The 26637-nt window shown below is 39.6% G+C and overlaps 1 protein-coding gene across 1 annotated transcript; it reads right to left on the reverse strand.

The window, feature by feature from the left end:
• Positions 1–10409: 10409 nt before the first annotated feature.
• LOC104072398 lies at positions 10410–26637 on the reverse strand. The gene is made up of 6 exons (XM_009586050.1): positions 26595–26637; positions 26167–26472; positions 18310–18360; positions 12842–13135; positions 11306–11377; positions 10410–10543 (listed from the first exon to the last, which is right to left on the reverse strand). Exons 1-6 carry the CDS (start codon positions 26635–26637, stop codon positions 10410–10412), a joined length of 900 nt encoding a protein of 299 aa, XP_009584345.1.

The raw sequence follows: 26637 nt of genomic DNA on the forward strand, positions 1-26637 counted from the left end.
TTGAGGATATGTTTCAGGATGTGGTGCGGATAAGGGAAAGGCAGGAGATACAGTTTAAGAGAAGTGGAATAAATAGCACTTAACCTGTGCCAGGGAATGGTTGCTTTCTTGTTGTTTTAATTGCTGATTGAACTATGAGGAGGATCAAATTAAATACTTGCTTACATTTTTTTGAATGCAAGATGTATGGCAAGAGGTACAGCTGGGAGTGAGTTCATGCCCAGCCGAGTTGTAGACATTTTCTTTTAAAGAGCCATGCTTGCTTGAATTACCTTCAGTGAATGACCTAGTGAGCATTAAAGCTCCCTGAACAAGGGAAGCTTTTGAACCATCTAGTGGCTGGCTGTGGGATGTCTCCGTGAGGGCTTACTCAGCACCCGGAATAATCTTATCCTGAGAGATGAAGGAGCAACAGATAAGGTGGGCTGAGCCGTCCTCTTCCTTTGAGCTCTAAAGAGCCATGTATTGAGGGGTAGGTGTCTTTGTTTCATCTAATGGAGCACAATGAGTGTTCTTTCCGTGTCTGGTGTGTGTATTGGGGGAATACTTAAATACAGGCAATAAGCTCTCACTTTTTCAAGAAGTGCTGATATTAATACAAAAGAGTCTAGGTAGCGAGCAGCTTCTCTCTCCTGTCACTGTCTACTTCAGTCCCTTACTTGTTCGCAGAGGAGGTCTTTCACATTTTCTCTGTTTATACATTGCTTTGTGTTTCTGTTTTCTCTAGTACTTTTGTCAAGCTTGGGAAGAGAAGGAAGATCTGGACCTGCAAGGGTTGCTCTGCCTGGAGGTGCAGAAGGAAAGTCTAAATGAGGGTGTTGTTTCATGGTGACTTCCATAGGTGTTCTATTGGCCAGTGTGGAGGCAATGTTCTTGGCTGTCCTGGGTGTGAGGTACTGGGAATGTCCTGCTAAATTGTGAGCTTGTTGGCCTCCCAAGGAAAAGCACTAAAATTCACACAAAGCACTGAATTTCCCTGCAACCTTCCTAGGGGATTTGGGAAAAAACCTTTCTAACTCAGATGCTTGAAATTAACAGTAGTGAGGGCTGCTTAGTGCTTCCAGGATAGCTCTTGAGGGATGAATTAATTTCTTGCACCATGAGCTGTTTACATGATTTTGAAAACAATTATGCTCCTGGGCAGTTCCTTTTAATGTTTGTCATGTTTCCCCAACCTCAGGCTTTGTTTTTAACTGGTGAAGTTGTCTTATCGTTTTTGGGGTTTTTTTTTTTTTGAGAATAGTCTGAGGTCTTCAGGGCAGGAGAGTTGTGGATAATGAGTATCTTTTTGTTTCAGTGTATGTCAAGAGAGGCTGTCACTTGTAGCACATGAGCGTTAGGTGCTGCTGGAATGAAAATGGCGGAGCAACCTTGACTGTGTACGTACACCTCAGGGCTTGTTAATGGTATAGTTGCAGGTTTTTTTGCTATGTCAGGCGGTCACTGGTGGTTTGGGAGTGTGTATTGGGAACTTTGCAGAAGATGCTGTATTTGAGGAGCTAGTGGTCTTGAACAGACCATGTCCACTCTGTTGTGCCTCGTACTTAAGGCTTGAGAAGCCTTTATGTTTTTAATATAGACTGTAGCATCTTTGGGGAAGGTAAACTGCATGTGGATCAAGGGGTGGAACGTAGTGGCCGCTGTACCTCGTGGAGTTAATGATCCATGTAACACTTAACCTGAGCAGGCGCGGGCCTGTGCTGTGCTGAACGTACAAAGCGGCCTTCAGGCTCTGTGTGCTGTACAGATTCCTTGGCTGCAGGATCAATTGAGCCAGCTCATTGTAACAGAGGAGCCTGCGGGCAGCTCCCACTTGGTAGCAGTGGTTATGCCACCTCTGTGGATTTGCTTTTATCTAAAAGGACAGCAAGAAGTTTTCCTGTGAACATTCTTTATGAATAGAGTTGTTTTCTTGTAAGAAAATTATAAGTAGCTCACATGACCAAAATGAAAGAACCTCTTCTATGGTCAAGGTCTGCCCAGCATGCTGTGCGGAGGCCTGTTCGAAGCTACAGCACCCAGGGTTCCCACCATCTACAGTGACAAAAGATTGTCTATATTATGCTCTCCTTATAGCGTTACCTCTAATAAATAACATTTTAAATGATACCTTACAGAGCCTGAGTGCCTTTCTTACTGGATCACCTCCTGGTGTAAAAGAGGGGGTGTTTACCTGCTTGGTAAGTAAGCCATATCTAGAGGCTTTCTTCAATATGGAATTAGGAGTCTACTAAGTTAGACTTCTATAGTTTTTTATTTGTGATCATACATAAAGTCTATTTCAGTACCCTACACAATGTATCAAAATAGAGCAGGTTCATACTGTTTTCGTATTAAGCGCTTTTATTCTGTGGAATCCAGGGCGTCTCAATTTATCAGGAAGATTAAGGTAATAATGTAGTAGAAAGTCTCTTACATCTGTCGTTTGTGTTGGCAGCAGTCCTCTAACATCCATTTTTTTGAGGATGTTAGAGGACTGCTGAAGATTTTTCTTGAGGAAGAGAAGATTCTTCCTCAAAATGGATTGCAGAGTGACAAATATTAGAACAAAAGCTATCATGAGACGATGTGCAATTCAGTATGCACAAGGAGACTATAACCTATGTTCAAGACTTTCCAGACCTCTTTGTGCATAAGAATATCTTTATTGGTTTTAGACCATTTTTACTATTTTGCAGATTTAGCCTTATTAGGAAATCCCATCTGGTACTGTAAGCTCATCTTGCATGTTGTATCAATATTTACTAAGATTTAACTCGCCAGCTGTGGTACTTGCAGAGAGCGAGCTCTGCAACTTTGCAGAAGTATTTACAAGAATTCACAGATTTAAAATTGGAGTTTGGAAGGACTTGCTTAGCTACAGTGCTTTAACAAATATTAGTGTCAAAACTGTAAGAAAGATACTTAGAGACAGAAAGGTCAAATTTTTGTAACTGTGTAGCAGTACTTAGTTACAAGTTCTTATTCTTCAAGGTGGAACTGTTACTTGCTGAACCATTTATTCAAATGGTTAGCATGAGTCTCTCTGAGGTTAAGGAGAAAAGTATTTGTGTTCTCAAATACACAAATGGAAAGAAAACAACCCCATATATCTTGGCTGTGGCAGGGTTTGGTACCTCCCTCTGTCTTTCAGCAGAGAGCACTCTCCTGGTAGGTGAGAAATGTGGGGAGGGCTATAACTGCTGGGCTCATAGGAAAGGAAAGCACAACCAGCCATCAATGCTGAAAAGAAGAGTGTCAGGAGCAGGAAAGACCAAAAAGCCTATTCTTTGGAAGGCTTCTGCCGTGCTGGGCAGAAGCTCTCCCAGAGCGAGGGAGTGGGATGGCTGGGAATCCTCCTTAGGTTAGCTCCTTTCTCTGAGCACTGGCTCTGTCAGTCCTCACTCTCAGACAACCAATTTTCCTTCTGGAGTACCTAGGACAGGGCCTTGGACTCTATTCCAGGGCTATGCGCTTAAATGCTGAGCACCTAACCTGGGTACCCAGGGCCTGTGCAGGCCATTTACTTCCCCTGGTCACCCTCCCAATAGTAAATATTGTGCCAGAAGAGCTATCTACAGAGCAGAGGTGGGGGATTGACTGCGTCCTGTCCTCCCTTTGGTGGAAATGTTCAGCTGAGTTGCTCTTATGTGCACTCCAGGGCTGTGCTTTGTCTTTGCGTTTGCGGACTTTTAAATTTCTGATTTCTGTGTGTTTAATAATCCACAGATTAACCCAGAGTAATCCCCATTGAGCTCATTGGGACATGGTGTATTAGGGTAACCAGATGATACATTCCTCAGAGCTCCGTGGCAGGGACAGTCCTGGAATCGGCTGTGGGGTAAACTGAAGCAAAGCCCATATTGCAGGAAGGAGCGGCTGGCCTTAACACTTCCGTGTTTGGCGCACAGATGGCTTGAACAGCTTTCAGTGAAGTATTGTAGAGGTTTGTAACAGAAATGACTGTGTGGACGCAGTACAAAAGGAAACATGCAGTGAGAGGAGGGGAGCTGGCCTTGTGCTTGCGGCTGTGACAGATGAAAGGTGGCACCTTTCAAACATGCAGCAGCTATTGGTCTCATATTGCATGTCCTCTATGGTCCTGTCCTTAGTTGGAGGTGGTTATAGTGATCAGATTTCCCACCTCTGGGTGGGAGTGACTAGTGAGTGGCAGTCAGGAATGCTGTGCTCTCTCATCTCTGGGGCAATGACCAGACACTAAAGGTATCCTTTGCCATCTTGTATTATAAAGTTATAAATGTCGGTGATATTTTTCACAGCTTAATTGCTGCTTAACAGTTACTGAGTGATTTTTTTGACAGCACTGTCTCATGCCTTAGTGATGTTCATCAAGGGTTCTTCCCACCCTTAATTATGTTGCGTCTGAGCTGCCTCTCTTGCTATGGTGTTGGAAATGCTGGTTACCTGGCTTCTGAAACTCGGCAGCCCCTTGCTTTCTGACCTGGCATTTCACTATCATGAGCTAGGCTGGAAGACCCTTTGCTGAAGAAGGGATTTTTGTTCTTGTTTCCGAAAGCATCTTCAGATGTCTGGCTGGTAATCTGAACTTGAGCTTGTCTAAAGGAATGTGTCAGAGCTCAGCCATCGGCCTTTCCCAAAGCTTTCTGAAGGAAGAGGATTCTTTGCCCAAGGAGCAGAGGGCAGAAGAAGCAGGATAGCCAGCCCTGGGGTGGAAGTATTCATAACCTTTCATGGCCTTTGTAAGCCCATGTGCACATTCTGTGTGTTTTTCCTTGCATTAAGGAGTTTGCTAGCATTTATTCTGCAAGCTTATATGAAGGTGAGCAGATATGCTCTGTACCTACTAGGAACTGGAGTATATTCAAGACAGATGTTAAAATCTTTCTCAAGAGGAGTTAGAACTCGATAAAACAGTAAGAAACTTTGCAGTGTCTTGACATAAAAAGTGACTTACAGCTCCGCCTAGGGGTGATGAAGCATCACGACAACGAAGAATATAATGCTATGCTGTACCAGTGCACTGCAAATTAAGGTCTGTTTTTGACACAGGAGATACTTAGGAGGGGAAAAACTTGGGTTACAGGAATCCAGGTCACGAATGAAATACCCTGCTTACCGGACAGGCTGCTGGGGCTCCAGGTACAGTCTTTCCTGGGTGGAGATTCTTGAAACCTTATGCAGTGGCATGATCCCTGGGAGTACTGTGGACTGAAAACACACTAACATCTCAAAAGGGAAATGTATTTTAGTTAAACATAACAGAGGCTCAGTGATCTGGTTTTGGTTGCTGGTGGATTGAAGAATGTTGGTGGAAACAGGGTGCTTTCACCAAAAAAGCAGATTGAAACTGCAGAACATTAGCTGTTAATATTTTTAAGAGGAGGTGCAGCCTTTTGCTGTGAGTAGAACAGTCAACCTTGAAAATTCAGACAATTTTGAAAGACTGTATGCTCACTCTGGAAATTGTTCTCCTTTTGTTCCTATATTTGTGACCGTACTTGATGATAGAAATGGCTGATGTTTCTGACTCCCCCTCCTTCTGTTCCTTCTCTTCGTCCCTGCTCACGTGCATGAGCTGAACGAGCTAATGTGTTGTCCATTGCAGTTTAGCCGGGTTAACGCCTCATACTGCAAGTGGTGGCAAGGGGCCTGTGACTGGCCTTGCTTTGAGCTCAGCGAGCTGCCGCTTGAGCCTCAATAACAGCTCGTGCACTTTCTTTCTGCTAGTCTGCCCCAACTGTCAAGCAAATAGTGTTGGTTCAAGCACCCTTTATGGCTATGAGGAATGAAATTACATTAAATGATGTGAAAATGGTTAGAGACTTCATATTAAATGTGAAGGGACTAGATACGAAGCGTTGGTTGCTGAGTAATCATTCCGCTATTAGCATGTACAAAATCAGCCTGGAACAGTTTATTCCTACTGTTGTTTTACAATTTGAGCCTCAAAATCATCGGCAGTTATGCTATTCCAGGAAAGGAAAGGAAAAGTCTCCCTGAAGTGACTAATCCATCAAGCCACCTTCCTGCAAAGCAGTGCCTCCCGCCGGAGCTGTCTCTGGGCACGTAGCCCTGTGACCAGCTAAGCTTTCTTTTGGGGGCCTTTGAGCCCTTTGTCACAGCAGAGACCTGTATCTTTTTGTAGTGCTCTTTGGTTGAATATGAGAGATTATTTCCTCATTTTGGTTGGGAAAAACCAAACCACGACAATTACTTAATTTATTTTCAGGATTATCTTGCCCCATGCATTCATTTTGCCACAAATGGCAAAGCTCCAGCTGGGGGAAGAATTAAATCTTACGGAGAAGCTGAAGCTTCTGATCTGAAATCTTCTAGTGCTTGTTAGGAACAGGGGATGGCCTTTTCTTTTGAGCCTCCCTGTTTTCATTATCTGTTGTCTTGACTCTCATCTTCATTCATCCTGACTTCTGTAAAAGAACATCTCTGTGGGAAGTTGCTGGGATTTGGAAACTGTGGCAACGGAGTCTGTGGCTGACTTGCTGGTGGAGCTGCTGACAGGAGAGTTTATTCGTTAGAAAGCAAAGGGAATGGTTCCCATGCACTGTAATATCTCACAAAGGTATATCTTCTTGGCATATGTGTATTAGGTTGCCTCCCAGGTGGTATGAAAATATTTGTCCATGATGTATTCAGTAGTTCCTGAGGCTGACCTTCCAATGACTAGGTAATCACTGGAAGGTGTTGTCTTGTGTACCTAATCAAGAAGCTGGTAATACAATGAAGTAAAACTTATCTATGGTGGAACTATATTTAATGATTGTTTGAACTCACTGGGTAATACTTGTCGATTACTTCTTGTTAATTGTTATTCCATCTATTTCCCTGTAAATATCTATAGGTGCAGAGGAATGAATTCTCAAACTATTTCTCTGAGATTTTTTATTTCCTCAGCACTTTTTAAGTGTGTGCTGGAGCACCAGCAGTTTCAAAACCTCAAACTGAAAAGTCCACTAGTTGAATCTCTCTTAAAATTTATTAGTGTCGATACCTAGTATCAACAGAAGTTAGCTGTTGACAGACTGCTGTAATCCTTACGCAGATCTTTCTCATTTACAACTACATGTGAGAGGAATCCATGGGTAGTGTTCCATATCACCTGTTGTAGGTTATTTTGATAGTTGAGAAGTCAATATTCTCAAGCATGTATGTTGCTGTACAGTATAGGACACAAAATTATTCTAGCAAGGTATTATCTAGCAAGATAAAGAATACAACATTACAAATCTCTTTCCACGAAGAAATTCATTTGTGCTGATTACTCCTTTGTGCTTTCACGGCAAAAGTTGATCCCATTCTGTCATCTTTTTATTAGAAGCACCAGATTGCCTGTAACCATTTTTGTAGTATTTGCATTAATTCTGCAAGTCTGTAACAGGAGTAGAGCAGCTGTAATGCTCATACTCGTAGAACTTGAAATCACTGAAAATCAGTTGTGTTACTAGATAACATCTAACTCTGGCGTGCACTCATGATAAGTAAGACTGCAAGTCTTGCAGACATCCTGCAGCACCCATGTTTTTGTGGTAGCAATAGCCCCTACACGTACATATCACAAGCATGCAGTTAGACCAACACGTCTAGCGAACAGTGAGTTTCACTGTGTTATTTACATGTAACTTAGGCATGTGGTTTTTATCGCTTTGTATTTCCATTAGAAGGAAATGGTTTAGAAGTATACTGTGGTAAAAGACAGGACGGCTGTGGTCTAACTGTCCTCAGCTTATCACCCATTCTCATCGCAGCCCACCTCCTCTGAACCAGTTGTGACTGGTTCAGTTTACAGGGTTTTTCCACTAAATAACCAAACCTTCCTGCAAACAAACGCCCCAGCACTTAAAAATCCACTTGTCTTCTTATTTGGCCTAAATAAATAAAAATTAAAAGCTTAGTATGAACAGTATATATCTGTATAAATAAATTTCAGGGACATGTGAGCTGTTGCAGATGTAAAACCTGCAACCATGTACTTGAGAAACCCCAGAAACTGTGAGGTGATAGCTATGCTTAGCATTGTTTAGGGTTGCGTGTAGGCAGGGGGTTTTGTGCAAAAAGCTTAAAAAGCTGTGTTTTCTCTCTGTTTTCCTGCACTGCAAGGACAGTATCTTTCAGTTTCGTGTATGAGACACGACAAGTGGATTTGGGGATCATTTCCATGACAGAGATCTTGGTTCATTTAAGTGTTTCTCTAGCAGGGATAAAGGTAAGGGAGACCAGGACAGTAATATCAATGAAGCTACTGAAGTCTACAGTAACTGCATTCCAAAAATACCTTTGTACCTATTTGTCACGGTTTAACCCCAACCGGCCACTGGGCACCATGCAGCCGCTTGCTCACTCCCCCCGGGTGGGATGGGGGAGAGAATCAGAAGGGTAAAAGTGAGAAAACTCGTGGGTTGAGATAAAGACAGTTTAATAGGTAAAGCAAAAGCCGCGCATGCAAGCAAAGCAAAACAAGGAATTCATTCACCACTTCCCATCGGCAGGCAGGTGTTCAGCCATCCCCAGGAAAGGAGGGCTCCATCGCGCGTAACAGTTACTTGGGAAGACAAACACCATCACTCTGACCGTCCCCCCCTCCTTCTTCTTCGCCCAGCCTTATATGCTGAGCATGACGTCATATGGTATGGAATAGCCCCTTGGCCAGCTGGGCCAGCCAGGCCAGCCGTCCCGGCCACACTCCCTCCCAGCCCCCCACGCACCTGGCAGGGCACGGGAAGATGAAAAGTCCTTGACTAGAGTAAACACTACTTAGCAACAACTAAAACATCAGTGTGTTATCAACACTATTCTCATACTACATCCAAAACACAGCACTATACCAGTTAATAGGAAGAAAATAAACTCCATCCCAGCCAAAACCAGGACACTATCTTATTTCACTTTGATTGGAACAGAGCCTTGACAAATAATAGCACGGGATATCAGCTGTTTATCAAAGAGAGTTTGACTAAAGACTAGACATCACATCTTTCTTCACGTTGAAGAGTAACATGACATTGAAGGCAGTAATTAGTTGCATTGGCTTCAAAATGCAGATTGTAAAATAACTTGTAAGATATGCTGTTAGTAAAATAGCTGTGGCTGTTAGAACTGAGCCTTACTTATGTTCTCCTTCCCTTGCGATGGCGTGAGACCTAGAAGGCAGTCCTGTTGTAACAGCACTGCATTTCCCCCTGGCTTGGCTTGGCTCTTCAACAGAAAAGATGTAACGAGCTAGCTTTTATTGTTCTGTGTAGAAGTGTTCTTTTTTAATACATTGAAAAGCAGAAAACTGATGGTTTTAAGGATCTTTGATTCCCCGAGGAATTTATATGAACAGAGAAATGAATCAGGTTTTCTAGCCATCTTGGTACATGCTGTGGGAATGCTGGAGAACAAACACAGGCCTCACAAATGCACCTGGAGGAAAGCTTTTATTGCCCTCTATATCATTACAGATACAGTGAGTGTAAATGCTGCAGGCACTTATCTCCAAACTTCTGGCAGTGTTTTGCCCCAAACTGAGCAACTGAGTTTTACCCCAATATGTCTACTTCCAATTTTTCCACAGAAATTTGAAAGGAACTGATTTGTGGAACTTGAAGATGAAGAGTTCGAAGTCCAACATCTGAGAATTGTTCCTCTATTGTGAAAACACTTTCTCTAGCAAAGCTTCAGATTTAAGGTTTTGCTCAACTTAAAAAGGTATCCCTAAAGAAGATGACGTTCATGATCATTACAATTGTTTTCTTTCTTTAAAAATACAACATGCAGGTTTTCAGTCTGTGTCACAGTGCTGGTGTGGGGCCTGGTGGATTTCTTCCATTTCTGTACGTGTGCACCTTAGAATCGTTTTTATGCTCGTCTAACTTCTTAATTCAAAAATATTATGTTATTATATATATATATGGTACTTTTTAAAATTGTGTTTAATTGACTCTTAAAGAACACATCACTTCAGAATATTTAAGTGCTGTTTTGATGGATATATAAGAGTTGCAATAAATCATTGAAAGTAAAAATGAACAAATACCTGTGAATTTACAGCACAGGAATGCTCCTAATGAAGCCGTAAGCGCAATGACAAAATGCATCTGTGCTTTGTATGTCAGAAGCCCCGTTACACCTCTAAACTTCTGCATGCATAACTACTTTTAACATGAGTACCTCCCGCATTTTGCAATGAGGACTTTGGATTAAAATCCAAGGTACGTAATCTTACTCCTATTGCTCACCTCAGTTCAATACTCAGAAAAATTAGGAAAACCAGACTCATATAAAAACACTAGCAGTAAAGCGAAACAAGCCCTATGCACTAATGCCAGAAAATTATTTTGGGATTTTTTTTTTGTTGTTACATCTAACACTGAGAGCAGGGGAGTCTATATGGATAAGTATATAGCAAAGCAAATTGAAGACGATTTTGTAAGCCTTTCCTAAACCAGCATTTATGCTTTCTTTCTTTGGTGCTTGCTTGAAGCCCACATTCTATAGATGAAGAAGAGTACGATAAGATAGTACATGGAGCTCTTCAGAAGAAGGACGATGTACACTAAATATGCTGTCCTGTGCATTAAGTGATCTGTAACAAACATAAGACAGAAAAATCATGTTTAATGTCAATAATGTACAACCTCCTAAAAGACAGGTAGAACTGGGACTGTGTAGTCTGTTTACTGCTGCAATTACATTGATTCCAGTGGACAGTGTATAAACACATAAAATGTCTGACTGTCCTTTGGGTTTGCACTGCTAATAAGTTCTAGGCCGAGTGGGTTTCTTAGCACTAGAGTGCCTCTCAATGCCGCTGGGTTATTATTCCCTGCAAAGGCAAGAACATAATTCTAGTGCTTCTAGCACTGATTACCAGTAGCACCGTGTTTGCTTGAATCCTTTTGTGTTGGATGTTTTGAACATAAGTGCTCACGGTTGTTCCTAAATCCCCATTCAAGCTAAAAGAGAATTTTTTTGTCCGAAGTGTTGGGCAATTGCTAGGCTGATGGAGCATCAGCTGAAGCGTTGAGCATCTAACTACTTCAGGTATTTAAAAAAGTGGCACTGAATGCGGGCTAATAATCTAGTAGCCCAAACAGCATCTGTAGCATCCTAATAAAGCTCCTAATAAAGCTACCTAATAAAGGTAGGAGAGCCCCTTCTTATAATCCACAACAGAAATTAATTCGGAGTAGCATTGAAGCGTTTTTAAGTTACAGACCACAGACTTAGAACATTTCCAGTATGCTATTTATGAAGATCATTTTCATGGTGTTCTGCGCATATGTAGTAATATCTAACTCTTGCATGACATGCATCGTTTTCCCACATTTTAATACATTTCAATTACCTCTATTAAAAACTGTGCTGTTTCCAGGGTATGTGCTGCAGTCCTCTTCCTGAAGAGCAGGCTTTGAAGAATCTAATGGAAAGAGAGTTTAAATGCCCCAATTAGGCTTTTCTTTAATTTTAACAAACATAATTGAGAAATAGGGAAAAAAGAGGCAGTATAGGAATGGCAAAATGGGAAGTTAGTATTAAACAACAAAAAAAAGATGTTTAAGATCTGTCTGCAGAGCAGATATTCACAAGTAGGATTCATTTGCAGAGAGAATCTGAAGGGGGGAAATGCTCGTAGAGAAGTGACTGGGTATTCGTTGCTGTAAGTGGGAGGTTTGCCTTTGCCCTTTCAGGAATGTGTCCGTTAGGCTGTTCCTTGGCAGAGTCTCTTTTATTTGGAACTGCAGTCAATTTGACCACCTGATCTTGTCACTGAAGTAGCTAGAGTCTGTTTGCCTTCACAACGTACTGTTATTTGAAATGCAGAATAATTTACTTCGGAAAGGACCTCAATTAGTCTTTTACTTAATGGTTGCTCAACACTAAATAATCTTGAGGAGAGTATGATCTAAGGTTCCCCTATTGGGAATTTGCTATTTTGGTGGTGGTTGTTCTCTAAAATAAATAAACCCTTTTTGTGCTTGAAGCAGCAAATTTGTATTTTTCTTGGTTATGGTGTTTGTATGCATTGATACATGGGCTTAAAGACATCCATATTACATCCCTAAATACATCCTCCATCTAAATAAACTTAAAGCATATTTTTGTCAGAATATATTTTGAAGGTTGAAATGTAATGGTTATTTATGGCCATGCTCTCACTTACTGGAGTTAACGTTAATTTATAGTAAGTTGAACAGAGGTAGGTACTGAGAAGAGATTAATCTAAACCAATATAGGCAGCTTTTCTTAAAGATATTACCATGATTTAAACAATTTGCATTGGTTATAGGTTACTTTTTTCTTTAAAATTGCATGGTCTTTCAGATTTTGCTTTGCATAATCAATCTTTCCACAATTAAATGAGATATGTTGATATATAGTTATTACCTCACCATTTCTGGACTATGAGTAAGTAATATATTTATACTTTGTTCTACATCCCCCTCAACCTCCTTTTTAACTGCTTAGTTTTTTATAGCTGTGACTAATGTAAGAGGGTATCAGAGGGACTTACATCCATGTAAGCCATGGGTAACAGAGAGGCAATACTGTTTCCAGAAACTTCTGTAGACTGGAAAGTAACCAACACGGCTCAGTGCAGACCTTTTGGAGCTATGCTAGTTTACACCTGATGAGGTTCAAGAACTGCTCTTTTCCTATTACAGGGGGACATTCACTTGGGGAGCGTAGCACAGGCTGAGTTGTTTTTCCTGGGAAAACTTTGGTAGTTTCTCTGGATGTGTATTTTAGCTATTATTGTGCCAAGGAGCACAGATGCTTTCAGGAACAGTAATAGAAAGCATTATTTCTATAATTTTATTGCAAAGAAAAAGTGATGTCTATAATAATACGTAGAATGAATTTTTTAACATGTAGTATATACCTTGTGTCGGCAGTGAACGCTGTTGGCTTTCGTGCTCGTAATTGCAGTAATAGTTCTTGTCTTTATTCTTTACTGGTACAGTTAACCAGCTGCCGATTGAGTATTCATCCTCTCCTGTGGGCTTCCAAGTATCTCCTTTTACTACATTGTCTGTTATCTCCTTATTTTCTCCATCGGTCCATGTCACCCGAATAACTTCTGGGTAGAATTTCTCAATAAGGCAAACATAGGTTATCTGATTTTCATGTTTCTTCTGCAGGATTTCAGAGTTTGCCGGTGGAGAATTTCCTTTGTCTGGATTGGTTATTGCAGGGAAAAAGATTAACAAAATAGAGAGTTGGAAGATCAATAGTGTACACCAAATAAATACGCAGCCACAAAATACAAATTCTGAAGAGCAACAACCTAAATGTCTTATTAACAAATGTTTTAGCTCTCTAATTTGTTATGAAATACTTAGGATGGGAATAGAAATGTCTCGAGTATGAAAGGAATTTTAGGTAATAGGATAGATGAATTACAGCTGTTTCCATCCTTGAAGTAAAAATAGGTTTTTGGCAAGCTGGACGAACGTGGCATTCAAACACACTTTATATTAAATATTATTTCAATGGAGCCAAATGGCAAGTTTTAATTTTCAGTCAAAACCAGTTACAATATTATTTAGAATAATCGGGAATAGAATATATGACTTTTAATCTTATTTTTAAATGTATTATTTTATAGAGAACTAAAATGAATAGAGGCTTTTATGAGTCTGGTACAGAAAATCAAGCTCAAAATCAGAAGACAAGACTCCATTCAAATATTCTAAAGTAGTTTTTGTTTAGATAATATAGAGTCTTCCAGATTCCGGAGAATGTTTGATCTAAGCTTTGATACTGTGCCATGTGCATGGAGAACATTATTTAGGTCCTAAATTGTCTAGTGAACACTAACATCTAGACTGCTTCATTCATGCTTCTTGTAAAGCGGCACATCTGATAGAGGAAGATTAGAGTAGACTAGGTCTACTCTTTAATACTCTGATACTAGAATAGATTTAAAAATATCTTAAAAAAGATTTATTGAGTATTTTATTAGAAAAATAAATTTAAGTCTGGTTATTTAAAAACTTAGAAACCTACTCAAGAAAGTTTGAAAAATTATTTTTGAGAAACATTAAGAAACTGAAATATTGTTGAAGATATTAATAATCTCCCTTGAAACTGAGCTAGAAAACTTCAGGCAACCAAGCGAGAGCTTATATCCCGCAGCCTTCCAAGCAGTGCTGCTGTCAGAAAGTGTATTTGTCTGCACAAGTCTTTGACAATTTTTAAATAGTAGTAATAGTTCCTGAAAGAGCGTTATTCATTCATTTCATAAGAAGAATTTAATACTGGTTTATAATGTTTATACAAAAACAACTACGTGAAAATTTTGTCTACAGAGTGTTGAAGATAGATGACCTGCCTTTCAAATCTTTGCAGTTTTATGTCCCCAGTATAAGTCCCCACTGCTAATTAATGAACATCTGCTATATCTAATTAATTTTTTAAAAGCTGATATGAATTTTGTGATTTGGAGGGGGGCGGGGGGGAGGCAACAAAAATGTGTTGTTGCCATTTTTTTGAAGACATTCTATGTATTTGCCGGGTAAAGATCTTGATAAAGACAGGAAAATGGAATCACAAAATGCTCGGGACCCCAAAGGTTGGCAATGCTGTTCCTTTAATGCTAGATTTGTTTAAATGTTTGAATTAACATATCTGAAAATGAAAAACCAAAACTAAACTAAAGCAGAAGAACATGCTATATCTAGATAACATTTCAATATCCAAGTAGCATATCTATCCATACCAGGGTTGTCGTAGATGATGTGCTTTGTGAAACATGCTCACTATGAACATACGTGAATAGATTTTAAATGAAAAGTGAGCTGTTTCCACAAACTAACTGTAGGTAATCTCCATTTCGTTTGCATCTCTGGATTAAACCTTATGTTATTAGGGGGAGTCCAAATCATCCAAATTTTGTCCACACAGAGAAGACATTTTGATATTATAAAAGTGGATAGTAAATTTAAGAGTCTGTTTTAGTTAAACATGAACTTCTGCAGTGCGTGCATAGGCAGTGGTCGTGGGCAATCGTTTTTTTCTATGCTTAACTGCAAGTGAAGACTGGATACAGTTTTCAAAATTGACTTTTTTTGTATAGAAGGTACTGCTTAAGACTGTTGTTTTTTTTTTTAAGGCAGCAGAGAGATTTTAGGTGTTCATCTCCTTACACCACTCTTTCTCTTTAGATTCCTATGTAAATCTCCGCCACTGAATTTGAGCAGCTAGATGCACAGGGTTTAAAGTGTGGTCTGACTGAGTGGTGCAGTTTTCATGCATTGTGAGAAAACACATTAATATAAACATGGTTTTTTTGTCAAAAAGTTTCCACCTTTCTTTAAATGATCTGGCTATTCTAGAGCAATCTTCTACATTGCAACCCTCCTTAAACAACTTAGTGATTCTTTGAAGTATTTCATACTCGGTGTTTAAAAACAAAGATGACTAAAGCATAAGGCTGTCTACCTTCAAAAAGATAACCCTTATATTATTAATTTTTTTCATTTTGGAGATTTGAAATGAAGATGTGGACTGAGTTCTGTTGTACCAGAAATAAAATTGCTAACAATTTTATAGTTGTCTAACCTTAATTTAGGGGTTAATTTTATCTTCTTTCTGCATCAGTCCTCCTAGGGATGCAAGATTAAACTAATTTCTAAAATTATTTATTTGTTCCAGAGTTGTATATGTTCAGAAGACCATGATGTAGCTCCTGTCCCAGTGACATTGCACTCTGCAAAGCCTCATGACTATTTTAGATGTTTCTTTCAGATTTTCAAAGCTCATTAGGTTACCCTGACTAATTTCACTAGGCTAAAATTTAATTGTCTAGTTTGATGTTATTCTCTTGGATTATCAAATCCAAATAGAGAGGCAGAGAGAGATGCTTCCAGCTGCTAGTTCATCCTGACCATTTTAGAGACTTCTATTAAGATGGAATAATTTCCACCTCTGGAATTGCCGATGTCTTTCCTTTTACCATAAAAAGACCCTTGGTGCTTAGCTTAAATGAAACACCTAAATCGTATCACAATACTGAGGAAATATATTGCTTGAATAACTGCAACTGTGTGTATGCATGGGAGAGTCTCATGTACACACATAGGTAAATGGGTGACAGTGGAGAACTGAACAAATTAAGTTTTGCATATATATGTGTATATATATGTTTACGTGTGGATAAACTGTAGGTATGTTTATGGAAAAAAGGATGAAAACTTGTAGAATTGGCTGAAGATTTTGATATATTTTCAGGCTGATCTGTAAAGTCGTTGAAGTCAACAGGACAGTTTACACTGGCTTTTCTGGGCAGATGATCCTTTCTGAAGAATTTTAAAGCCATGAACTTTCACTCCACTGTCTTTTTTGTTTTAGTTAAACTTAGTTTACTTTGTTAAACAGTTTTCTAAGGCAGGTTTTAAGAGGTACATAGATCTTACTTTTTAAAATAATATATAAGCATGTGCAGATATTTCTTAAGCTAAAATCTGTCTTTTCTCTCTTGTAATCATGCAGTGAGCCTGCAAAACACTGTGCAAATAAAATTCTGGAGTTAGGCTTGTAATCAAGGAGCTATTAATGAATTTGGGTTCAAAATACATGTTTTTATAAATTAACTGTCAAAAGTTTTCTTAATGAAACTCCTCCACAGTTTCTTTATAAGTATCTATAAACAAGATTTATAAATAAACTCAATGTGTTCTTAAGCTGAAATTTTAATTCTTATTACTTGGATGATCCCACAAAATGGAGTAATTTTGTCTGAAACTCAAAGCTCCACAGTTCCCCTTCAAGCACTCAGCACACTCAGCTCATAAACAGTGTTCTTGTCCTGCTTGCCAGCGACTTCAGTTGTAGTTGTATAGTCCTGACCTACTGTGAGCCTCCCCAGATACCTTAAAGAGCTGTCCTCCTTCACTCCAAAGCTTTCCCATTACAAAACTTAAAAAAATAAGTCTTTGAAAACACTTACTGGACACGATGAGTTTTGTGCCAGAACCAAATATCTTGTTGAACCCCCACTGGTACATTCCCTTACAAAAACTGCTTGGGACGTTTTGGCCGGACAAGGACCGGATTTAACAACCATCATATGAACAATAAGAGTCTATTCATTTGGCTACATGAATGTAGAAAATTTGAAAGCAATCTCAGCTAATGCTGCTATTCCCAAAGAGCCTTTAGTGATACGTACTTTAAGTTCAGTTTCAAACTAATCTTTGCCATCACTTGTTTAAAAAAATATCAAAACGAGCCAAAACTGTTGTTATCCGGGGCATTGATTGAGCTACCATATTTCCTCTAGATTTTTTTTCTGGAAAAATTATTTTTTTTCTGGGATGGTGAGTGTTTTTGATCACACAATTTAAAAATACATGCATGCTAGACCACTGTTTAACTGAATTAATGAAAGGCAGTCCTGAACAGCTATGACCCCTCTCAAGCCTAGTGGAGGGGCATTTACTCATCTTGGGCCTAATCCTCTGCATGTTGAGGTTACTGTAATCTGCTTAAATGGATGCGAGATCAGGACTGTTCACCCTCAAATCTTGCCGTACTTGCCTATGCAATACTGTTGCAGGTAGTCAGTACCAAAAGGAAACATCACACGTGCATCTATGTATGCTGTAGAGCAGCATCAACTTCCATCATTCCCGTGCACGTCCTTCCCCAGGGTCTTCTGGCTTCTCCTCAGGGAAAACCAGCTGCACCTCACATGAAATCCTGCCGACACTGAAACCAATGGCAACATTTCCAAAGGTCCAGGATTCCCGCCCCCCCGTTTTAATCTTCTGATAATTTATTGTCTGCCTGCAGCTTACCGGTGCTGCGGTGCATCCAAGAGAGCTCAGTTCCTCTTGGCTGGAATAAATCAGCTTTGTTAGGACAAATCCATGGGGAAGAACCTTCCCCTTGACCAAACAGAGAGATGCAGAGCTTCAGCCATGATTTAGGGGATCTGTTGGCACTCACAATGTTTTCCTGGACAGCACCTCTATTCCCCCTGCTCTGAGGCCAAGGGGTGATCTACAGCTGTGTTTCTGAGTTACCCTGACCCTGCTGCTCTGGGCAGTAAGCTTTGCAGCAGGGAATGACCTGATGTAGCCCTAAGTATCCAAAAGAAGTTATATTTCAGCAATTTATGGTTTATGTGAAATCCTGTAGTTTACTCTGACCTCTCTTGTACAAGCATTTGGATGCTAAAGAAATGAATTCTCCTACTGCAAAGTCCACAACACTTTCCTGTGTTATACTTTTAAATCTGTATTTTAATGTGTATTATAATTTTAAAATAGCATATCACATTTCCCTCTCCTCTAGATCTTGGATTATCAGAATAAGGGATATTTTCTTAGATAATAGAAAACTTACCAGAAACAATAAACTTTGTGCCAGTTCCGAAGACTTGGTAATAGTCACTGTGTACAAGTGCTTTGCAAAAATCCACCTAGTCTCAATGTTTTTAAAACTTCATTTTGTGTACCAGCCTAGCCTCATTTTCTTATTAGAAATGCACCTGTTTCTTTTGACACTCTGATTTCTATAATTAGAACTTTCCTTACAAAACGGTGTATGGATGAACCTGTGTTTGCTCATACAACAGATTTCGCTTTTATGTTAGTCTTCCAGGTTTAAATAGATAAGCTTGCATGTACACAAAACCTAAGGATTTGGAATACTGACAAAATGGAGGATGGAGCCCTAATTTGACAGTGGGCATTCAAAATCATGGAAATATTTAAGCAGATCCTGCGCACCTGAGATTTGTAATTTTCGAGACTGAGACTCCTTCAGTATTCCCTGAGGTTTCTATGGAAAATGTGAGGAACAGTAAAGGTTATCACCTTGACAACATGGGAAATAACGCATTTATATATATGTACGTGTACATCTGTGTATGAATATATATCCTACAACAACAACCTAGCACTGCACGCTATCACCCATTCAGGCTGATCTTTTTGGGCCATGGCTTTAGGATAACAGAGTTAGCTCGTTAGCCTGCACCGGTAAGCTGCAGGCAGACAATAAATGATCAGAAGATTAAAACGGGGCGGGGGGAAATCCTGGACCTTTGGAAATGTTGCCATTGGTTTCAGTGTCGGCAGGATTTCATGTGAGGTGCAGCTGGTTTTCCCTGAGGAGAAGCCAGAAGGCCCTGGGGAAGGACGTGCACGGGAATGATGGAAGTTGATGCTGCTCTACAGCATACACAGATGCACGTGTGATGTTTCCTTTTGGTACTGACTACCTGCAACAGTATTGCATAGGCAAGTACGGCAAGATTTGAGGGTGAACAGTCCTGATTATGAACAGGGCAATGTACACACTGAAACCTGTTTGTGAACATTGCCTTAAAAGAATTGGATACTCAGTTTATCTTTATGCCCATGAAATCCTACATATTTTAAAGCCCTTAGCAAATGTTCCTAGTAATATTAATCATGGTAAGAGGCTTTCACTCTGCAGATTTCTTTTGAGTGGCCACATCTTCCCTTATTTATGTCTTACAGCTCCATCCTTCTACCCTAACACTCATTTGGACTTTCAAGTCTACTAGGTTTTGGTTCAGGGCTTCATGTTTTTTCCCCATTAAAAAAATACTAATGCAAATTAATGCATATATTAATCTTCACCATTTTGATTTAAAAGGGTAGAAAGTCAGTTTAATCCAACTTCAGGTAATGTATAAATGAATTTAAGTATAATCTATCTTTAGGCAACCTATATTTTATAATGTATAATTAAAAAAGTAATTGTAGCTTTTTGAACTCTGAACCTTAATGTATTTGATGAAAACAAGGTAGATACTTCAGTAATATTTAGGAGCTAGCATTTAAACAAATCAAATATTCCTGCCATAATTTCTGCTGTGAAATTATTTCCTAGAAATGTTAGTAGATTGTTCTTTTTATCACTTCAAAATAAGTTAGCAATATGCTTCTGAGTTGCCAGGGAGACCCAGCTGCAGCTGTAGCAGAAGGGATGGCAGAGGGAAACCAGCCCCACGCTGGCTGAGCAAGCTACTCTGCTTCTGTGTGGAAGGAAAAAAACTGGATTTGGAGAGGCCAGTTCAGTGTTCGGTTCAGTCTTGGCTTCCCTGTTGTGGCCTTGTGAGTGCCTAAATTCCCTGGGAAGATACTTGCAGAAGAATCCTGTATGGCCAGTTTATGTTGGATTAACATTCCTGTTCTGCTGTAAGCTTCTAAAAACTCATCTATTCCACCAAATGCAAATGCCAAACTAGTCTCTCAAATCCCAGCCCTTCTGTTACCTGCATTATTGTAAGTCTCAAGCAACTTTCTTTTGGTCAGAACTAATTAAAAAGACCAACAAGAACAAAATCAAGTTCATTACAAGTTGATGGGAGTTTGGCTGTTTATACATTTGACTCTTTCAGTATAGATCTGGGAAAAGATTCTGCTCAAGCTCAAACCCTGATGATTCAATTGAATTAAAGTCACTTATCCTAAGTCCTGGTTTTCTCCATTTCTTTCCATTAGGACTAACTTTCTGAGCTAATGTTAGATAGTCACGTCTGAAAAGGCAAGCTGTGATGAAATGCCTGATCTGAAGCATGAGGTAACTACAGCCCTTTTACTCTATTAATCAGTCAGAAGCCTTGGGCACATAAAGACAAAATCCTACAGAATTAGAGCGATGCTTGAAAAGAATTTATTTTAAACTGTAGATACTAAAAGCATGGCGACTACCTGATTAACAAGGTGAGGATTTTCACTAAAACCAGCACGCTTATCCTGACACGGATATTTCTATTGAATTATAGTTATGATTTACTTAGTCCTTCTGACATAAATCATCAAAACCAATCTTTGCTTGATACGCTAATATAAGTTTATGTATTTAATCAGGCTTAAAACATTTGGTAGCAATAGTTCCTCTGCCTTGTGTTTGTGTAGTTGTTTATTCCAGGATTATGGCGTTTAAAGCACATTTAATGGGAAAAAGATTTTTGTCCTCCACTTTCCATTAAAATAAATCTCTCTGCAGGAAAGGCAAAAAAATGGATCACTTCTTCATGTGCGTGTTATTAAGCAATAAGAAGAGCATTTAGAGGTACTAATTTTTTCTACTGCCAAAGTGCTGTGTACATGACAAAAATAACTATGAACAAGTTATTTCACTTTTACTAGCCTAATTAAAAAACGGATTTTGGCAATGGCCATTGCATATCTCTCATTGTATCTGTATTGGGAAGAGGTTTTCTTTTTTTATTTTAATTCTTTTATTTAATTTTAAGAATTATATTTAATTCTTTTAATTCACAGCTGCTTGATTCCCTGCTTATTCCCTCATTACAGCTGGAGGAAAGAACAAGGGCTCTGGAAACTACTACAGGCCATTTTCCACCACATTTCCAAGGAGGAGTATAATCAAAAGTGGCTCAAAATATCTCCTTTTCAGAAATGTTTGTGATCCTAAACCACTGCATGACAAATACAACAAGGCTAGGAATGACAAGCCGGGAAGGGGAATCCTGCGCAAGGATGGTGCCGCTGAGGCTCTAAGCGGGCTGAGAGCCCTCTAGGACACTGTAACACTCATCTATATGACCACCCCAAGCTCCTATAGCTTATTGTATGGAAAATAGCGTGTAACTTACCTGACACAATGAGTTTTGTACCGGAGCCAAACACCATGATGTAATAAGAAACCACAGTGAATAAAGTTTTTGCAATAACAGTGCAGCTCTGTTATCTTTATATGGGTAAATAGTATTCTTTAAAGAAAATCAGATTTGCTGTATAATCAATTTTTAGACCCTAGAAAAGTAAAATAGAGCAGTTGCCTAAACTAAACTAAAAAAAAAAAAAAAAGGTGGAGGTTTTTGAGGGCATGTATGTTGTTAAATGGACAGGATTCATCTCAACTAATTTTAGTCTTCTGAAAGTTTAGACGGACGGTGCAGATTAAGCACCTTGGCTCCATCTCTGCTTTCTGGAGAGAGGCAGCACTAGCAGGGGATCTATTTGATCAGATATTGGCCAAGTAATTTGCTCCTTATACACCCCCATAAAATCAGACCTGGAATTGGTGAACATTATGCTGAGATCTGAGCAGCACAAGACCCCCGACCAATATTTTTGTTGTCAGTAACATGTCAAAACCCTGCATGGATTGGAATCGAACCTCCTACTAACCAGATGATACACCATTTTCAGATAGTTAGAATTAGGCAAACTATTTTCATCTCAGGTGCTTAGCTGAGCCGAATCACAGGCAAGTATCAAAGGGCACCTGAAGTTTACTTGAAGCAAAATAATTTTGATAAGTATGTCAAAACATTTTGAGTTTGGCATTCTTCCTTAATCATAGTAATAACTTATAATAAGCAGTTTCTGCAAAAGCTAGGAAGCAAGAGCAGCCTTTCAACTATGTGTATCTTCAGACAGTTTGGGCATATCTCAGATCTAACTCCTTTCATTTGGTATAGTCAGACATAGTCCTAAAGGAAAACGTTTTGCTTTTCAAAGAATTTGAGAAACCCAAAGGTTTGACACTTTTCTTTCAGAATGAATTAGAAATATTACAAAGGATGAATATGCATATTTAAAGACAAAAACATCTTTCAGTTCTCCAAATGCTATCTTTGCCATATTTAAATTCATCTTTATAAAGAAAATAATAATGGGGCTAGTTATACCTCTGTGCTGCAATAGCTGTTGTGTTTCCCCCATTTCATGCATAAATACAGAACAATTACATTGTGTTCTGCATATGGAAATACTGTTTAAGAGGAAAATCCTGCAAAGCATGCGGTAGGGTTAAAACTAGCAGCAGCTAAAATAGCAGAGCACTTCACGCAGCCAGTATCTAACTGTATTGAAAAGCATTTCAGAAGTAGTTAAGTTTTACATTTTGTACTTACTTGAAACAATAAGCTTAGTTCCACTTCCAAATATTTTGACATCAGCATCCCACAGTCTCATAATGCTTAGCAATATCTCCTGCACTGCACTTTTCTTGCATAGGCTACAGAACAAGTCTCTCTGATTTAGTGGTTGGTGATAAATCTGGCCCAGTGCAATAGCTGAATTTTCAACATTGGCTAGAGTGACATTTTTAGAAATGAGTAAAAAGTTCAGGTTTTTAAACCCAGCATTTTCTGAGCAGAAAGCAGTGCCGTGCTTATTTTATAGCTGTTCTAATCCTTTTAAGTCTGGGATTTCTCTAACAAAGATCTGTTGCCTCTGGTCTGCTAGGTTTTCTCTGAAGTAATCTTTTTTGCTGTTTTAAGGAGAAATGTGGTTACATTATGATTCCCAAAGGAAATTAAGGAAGTTTACTAGTTAAGTGTTGATTTAAATTTATAGGTAAACAATTTTTTTTTCCTAAGTGTCCTATCTTGTGAATTACTCGTTGTGTGAAAGTACTTTAACTAAAGTTTCATCAAAATTATATTTTGAAGCCCGTATTTTAAATGCAAAGTCCATATTCTAAACAAAACTTACTGACCCCCATAACTAAGTTCATGCCCTTGGTAAGTGGTTACGCTGTTGTCTTTTTGGCAAAAGCAGCTGCTTCTACACAGGCACAGTTTAATTGCAAGTTGCAGCAGAGAACATTTTTGGTCAGAGGCATGGATAACATTTCAAATTTCTCTGTAACTCTCATCTGCTTTGTACGATTTGACTTAGTTATAGTCACTTTGATAATATAATGTATTTTCTGAGCAACATACTGTAGGCACTGCTATAGGCTTTATACTGAAAACAGCATTCATCCTATTGATTGCATAGCTTCACCACAATTAAGAATAATACAAATGCAAAAGTAAACCTGTTACTTTCAGTAGGGCAAGGAACTAGAAACTTTTTACATTCCAGGCAATTTTCCTTCCCGGTCAACTTAGACTGCACCACCTCTATCAATAAGAAATTTTTTGCATTTCTCACTTGCTGTCCTGAGAGAAAACTTTCAAGCAGTTCACTTTTCTTTCCCAAAACAGGAATGAATCCATCCCAATATTTAAATTTTTACCTCTCCTCATTTTTCCATTCTGCCGTCCTTAATAAGTGTTCAGTACTTGTTCTAGAGGTGATCTCTGTATTCACAAGGTCAATATATTTATTGCCCATCAACCCACACAACTGGGGCACCACCACAGTTCACAGATAAAACATGATTTATGAGGCAGAAATTAATTTTCCTGCAGTCTTTCATTCTTAATTATCTGAGAACCTGAATTACTCTGTGAAAACCAGATCAATAATAATGGTACTTACTGGAGATAATTAACTTGGTTCCTGTGCCAAAGTATTTGATCCAGGTGCTCCACACTATGTTTTTACTTTGCGATAACCTACCATGCTCTCTTGCTATGCCATTGTTGAAGAAAATCCCATTTTTTTCCCAATCAGCCCCGGGAGACTGAGTGAAGGCCTGGCCCTTGGCTACTGGGAGGATATCAGGAATTTCAGACTTGCACCTGGTTGTTCAGCTGATATCTAATGCCCTTCAGAGTAAATCTCTTTCCCGAAGTGTTGCAAGTTTGTTAGATAACCCCTCCACTTAACACCTAAGAATTGGGTGAAGGTTTCTCTTCAGTTTTAGACACACAAATAGGTGCACAGAGTTGTGCATGTCAAAAACCACATACCTTCAGGTGACGATCCTGCTCTTTCCCAAAGGGGTACACCCCCTCTCACCTGCAATTAAATGACATCAAGTACGACTAGCATGGAGTTCATTTTTAGTTGTCTTAATACAATTCAGCAGAGGGAAAGGAGGGAGAGCCAGCACCATAGGCATCACAAGGGTGTCTGTGTGCTGCAGGTTGCATTTTCTGCCCTGGTACGTGGTTATTGTCTGCCCATCTCCTGGAATCACTCCAGGCTCTGCAACAGCAGCTCACTGGCATCTTTTCCTATACTAGCTGGTGGGAGAAGGTGGCTTTTCCTTTGCGCACGGGTTTCTTACAAAACAGCCCAAGATAACATCAAAGGAGTCACTGCTACTGTTGATCAAACAGCCTCCATGCTTAGTTTGCCGTTTAAAAGAAACTGAGTTTGAGTGCTTCTGGGATCTCGTGTGGCATACCGACTGCAAAACAACGTTAAGAAATTACGATCTGTGGCTAGAGGGAGGAACTAGACTGAGGGTGAAGGTCTTTCAGTTGAAGTAGGTGTAACAAAAGCAATTGTCTACTCTGAAAGGTCCTGGGCAGGAACATCGTAATCGCAACCACAAAGCAATGGCAGGAGTGATGTAGACAGAGAACGGTGCCAACCGGTTCTTTTCCTGCCATGTCCTTAGACACACAGCGAAGGAGGCCACCACCGTCTCACCTGCAGTTGCTGGAACTGTTGGATTATGGTCATGACAGTGAGTAGCTGGGAGGTCTCATTAGACGAAATAAAGTGAAACACTGCGTATTGCAGACAGCTTGTCTAACTGCCCTGTATGATCTGGGCATGCAAGTATGAGGAGGACAAAACTAACCTGTAGCCATTTGGAGACCTAATACATATTTGAAATTGTTGTGTCACTTTTTCGTCCCATCAGACTACTGTTCTTTAATGAGTTACACTTCAATGAACCAAATGAGGAGAGTATCAGGGTACTATGATGAACACTAGTGAAACACAGACAGTGATAAGAAAGAAGGAGAGGGAAAGGGACTGATACAGCTCAAAAAGAAAGAACACAAATGCCCACCACCAGATCTCAGGAGGAATAAATAGAGAATCTTCCTTCTTTGACAGCTGCTAACTTTTAAGTGAATATAAGACTCCCTTTCCTTTGCTTAAAATTTCACAAATCTTCAGCCTAAAACTCTCTATTTCAGTTTTGTTTGCCAGGCCAAAGTCTTTGAAGAGCTCCAGTAAAATGTGCTGATCTATTTCCAGGAACAACAATATAGAAAACTGCCCTCTTTCCGTTAAATAAATCCTTGCAACCAGTTTGCTGACATGCTTGAGCGAAAAGGAGAAGATGGAATGGAAGGGTCAGGTTAGGTATTGGACCTTCACCGTCCCCTTTGCATTTTCACTTGCTCAGTCGAAATCTCTAGCTTTTGGCAGCTGATGCTTCCAAGGAGTTGGTCAGCACCACACATGTCCTGCTTCTCCAGAGCCTGTGTGTGAGGCCAGGCAGCTCACCCACACCAGGGGAAGTGAGTTGGGATCTTTCAAGTGGTTTATGGTTGAGAAGCTGAGGGAGTATTTGTCTAGGTGATTTCTGAGTTTCTACCACTGTGACTATGATAGTAGGCGCAATAGTAGGTAGCAGTGTCATCTGGAATGACATCGTTTATTGTAAGAACACACCGGTTCTGGCCAGAAACCTTTTCAACCATGTACTTGTTTGCTTGGAAGCCCTCATCTACTGTTTTTGTCTGTGATAAGTAGAGCATCCTCTCTGGAGCTTTATTCGCCTTCTGTTGATACCAGTGTATAACGGTGCCATCAAAATTTCCAGAGAAGTCTTTAAAGTGACATTCCAGGCGTACACTTCCTTTAGACTTGGTGACAGACAGAGGGCTCTGCACGGGAATTACTTGTGCATATCCATCTACGAAAAAAAAAAAGAGGAGAAATTATGTCATTAGCTGGAATTCAGGGATTTGGGAAGACGCCTGTTAGCACAGCCATGGGTGCCTGTGAGGAAAGGTAGGAAGATAAGGAAGGACTTACAAGACCAAGTGACTGTGGCCACAAGCGCTGCCAGCAGCAACAT

Source organism: Fulmarus glacialis, unplaced genomic scaffold (assembly GCF_000690835.1).
Source record: "Fulmarus glacialis isolate BGI_N327 unplaced genomic scaffold, ASM69083v1 scaffold1341, whole genome shotgun sequence".
NCBI classification, from domain to species: domain Eukaryota; kingdom Metazoa; phylum Chordata; class Aves; order Procellariiformes; family Procellariidae; genus Fulmarus; species Fulmarus glacialis.

Coding starts and splice junctions, on each gene's coding strand:
- LOC104072398 (XM_009586050.1), bottom strand. CDS start 26,637: ATGTTGCTGCTGGCAGCGCTTGTGGCCACAGTCACTTGGTCTT. Junction 26,473..26,594: donor GGCCACAGTCACTTGGTCTT/GTAAGTCCTTCC, acceptor TTTTTTTCGTAG/ATGGATATGCACAAGTAATT. Junction 10,544..11,305: donor CAGCACAGTTTTTAATAGAG/GTAATTGAAATG, acceptor TGTTTGTTACAG/ATCACTTAATGCACAGGACA.